General features: G+C 62.9%; 2 protein-coding genes across 2 annotated transcripts in view; one reads left to right on the top strand and one right to left on the bottom strand.

Moving 5' to 3' along the window:
• Positions 1 to 1,692, bottom strand: part of FA09DRAFT_343063 (hypothetical protein) — a gene marked incomplete at its 3' end in the record, with an annotated part of 2,595 nt that extends 903 nt beyond the window's left edge. The window contains exons 1-4 of the mRNA XM_025744576.1: positions 1,407 to 1,692; positions 797 to 1,342; positions 538 to 698; positions 36 to 423 (exon numbers count right to left, since the gene is read on the bottom strand). Of these exons, the coding sequence (XP_025599187.1) occupies positions 36 to 423; positions 538 to 698; positions 797 to 1,342; positions 1,407 to 1,643 (1,332 nt within the window). The 5' untranslated portion in view covers positions 1,644 to 1,692. The remainder of the gene's footprint in view (positions 1 to 35; positions 424 to 537; positions 699 to 796; positions 1,343 to 1,406) is intronic.
• A 244-nt stretch (positions 1,693 to 1,936) lies between these two features.
• Positions 1,937 to 2,445, top strand: part of FA09DRAFT_296260 (Nop10 family nucleolar RNA-binding protein) — a gene marked incomplete at both ends in the record, with an annotated part of 1,097 nt that continues 588 nt past the window's right edge. Inside the window, one exon of the mRNA XM_025740157.1 lies at positions 1,937 to 2,033. Coding sequence (XP_025599188.1) covers positions 1,937 to 2,033 — 97 coding nt within the window. The remainder of the gene's footprint in view (positions 2,034 to 2,445) is intronic.

Consider the following 2,445-nt stretch of genomic DNA (forward strand, 5'->3'; position numbering starts at 1 on the left):
CTCTGGAAGAGGAGGGGGGGGATGGACCCACGTACCTTCTCTTGATCCTCCTTCAAATGCATGGCTCTAACGACGACATAGACGCCTCTAGATCGCAGCACCTGTCGTCCATAGAGTGTAGTGCAAAGCAGCAGCAGACTCTCGACGAGCATGGCTCTAAGTGCCGGATCTCTCTCGCGCACTTTGTCCTCAGACAGCATCTGGCATGCCTCGGGCAGCGCCTCTTGCTCGTCGAGATCGACCGCCGCCAATTCGAGCCCCTCGCACAGCGGCAGAAGCAGGTGCGGCAGAATGTCGAGCGGCGAAGGCGGCCGCGTCGTGGCGCGAAGAGCGCCGGCAAGAAGCGTCGAGGAGTCGTCGTCGCCGAGCGAAGGAGGAGGCGCGAGAAGTAGCTTGTGCGACGACTTGAGGAAGAGAATGTTCCTGTCGTTTGTTTGTTGGGCGAAGAGTCATGCGAGCGCGAGAGTCAGCTCTCTCTTTCTCTCTCCTTTGGAACGAGAGAGAAGAGCGGATCCCGGGGGAGACGAGACAACGTACTTGAGAGCAGAGATGGCACCGCCTCGACGAATCAAGTCCGGATGCTCGGTGTACGGCATGATGCGAGCCACGGGATACTCGACGGCCGCATCGGCGGAGCTCGACGCGGCGGCGCAAGCAGAGTCGAGGGGCGAGACAAACCACTGCCTGCCCGCCGGGATCTGGGCTCGACGGCAAAAGGAAAAGGCTTCATCAGCCACACACCACACCTTTCCCCACCCTTGGCGCGCTTCCACACACGTGGGCTTGTCACACTCACCACGGTGATGTTGGCAAAGACACTGCTGAGGAAGTGGCAGTTTGACTTTCTCTCCTTCTTTGCCTCTTGCCGGTTGCTCTGCTGCTCTGCCTCGTCGCCCACTTGCTGTGCCGCCAGTGCCCTCTTTCGAATCTCCTCGATGCCCGAGTTGCCCTTGACCATGGCGCCCTGTTCAAACGCATCCAGCAGGCGCGCCAGGGCCGGCACACTTTGTCCGCGCATCTCTTCGGCGGCAAGCAGCGCCGCGGCACGCTCGGCTTCGTACGATGCCGAAGAGGGATCGGCGTCGATGCCTGCGAGGAGCGAGTCTGCGGGCTGGGCATGGAGCGAAATGTTGGAGACGCGCAGTGCGAGTAGACGCGCGCCGATGGACTCGAGTTTCGTCAGGTTGGAGAGCAGCATCGAGGCCAGATCGGCCAAGAGTGAAATGGGCTCGGCAATGTAGCGCACGAGAAAGACGAGAAAATCGTCGTCTGCAATGCGGCGCGCGACGAGGAGCGAGTCGGAGAGATTGATGAGTGCGCTGAAGGCATCGTGTGCGGTGATCTTGTGTGCCTCCCATGATCAGCGCCTTGCGTTCCCACTGCCTCGCGTCTCCACCCTCACTCACCGGCTGATCGGCACAGAGTCTCTTGAGATCCTCAATGGTATCGCACTCCTCTCCATCTCTGCCCTTGAGCGGCTTGCCATCCAGACCCTTGTGCTTCTCCGTCAGCAGCGAGCGCGAGGCATGGCCGGCCGAGGAGAAGCCGACGAGGTTCTGAAGCGCCACCTGGCGCGCCGCGGCCGACTCGTCGGAGAGGAAAGTGAGCAGCTCGAGATGCGCGGGCGAGTGCGGCGTCAGCATGGCGACTGAGCGAGCGAGGGGAAAAGGATGGGCAAAGGTGAAGGGGGAGCAAGGCAAGCAAGGTGCAAAGCAGCGCCATGCCTCCACGCCGCGCCGCGCGAACTGGAAGCTGCAAGCGCGCCACTTTCTCTCGGCCGGCAGCGCGCACCGGCCAGAATTGTCAAGCGCGTCACGTGCGCGCCTGCCTCTCCCTCTCGAGCTTGCCGGCCGCCGCGCGGCTCGGGCGGCGGCGGCGCGCGCGCTTCCTTCTCCTCTCCACCCGCACTCCCCACCTCACCTTTTCTCGCGCCAGCATGCATCTCATGTACACGCTCGACGCGCACGGCAAGCGCGTCTACACGCTCAAGAAGAGCACGCCGAGCGGCGCCATTACCAAGAGTGCACACCCGGGTGAGTGTTTGCGCTGCCGAGGCCAAGCGAGATTGGAGAGAAGCGAGGCAGGACGAGGGTGGGGTGGAGCGGCGAAGCGGCAATGGGGCAGATGGGGGGCCTCGAGTGGAGAGCCGCCTCCTTGGGCTTTGCTGTGTTTCGCCGGTTCGCAGCGCGGGAGATTGGAGGAGAGAGGTGGGGGAGGGATGGAGAGAGAGAGAGAGAGAGAGAGAGAGAGAGAGAGAGAGAGAGAGAGAGGGGGGGGCAAAAGGGCTTGTGGCGCACCGCTGTGGCTTGTTTACGCTGCGCCCGAGCACAACGCTGTTCAAGGCAGCTGCGGCTGCTGATTCCAGCATGGAACTAGGACCCATGAGCTCAGCCTGGGAGGGTGTCCGTGGGCAGTAAAGAATGGCGGCGGCCGGAGGGCAAAGCG

Source organism: Tilletiopsis washingtonensis (genome assembly GCF_003144115.1).
Source record: "Tilletiopsis washingtonensis strain MCA 4186 unplaced genomic scaffold FA09scaffold_8, whole genome shotgun sequence".
NCBI classification, from domain to species: Eukaryota; Fungi; Basidiomycota; class Exobasidiomycetes; order Entylomatales; genus Tilletiopsis; species Tilletiopsis washingtonensis.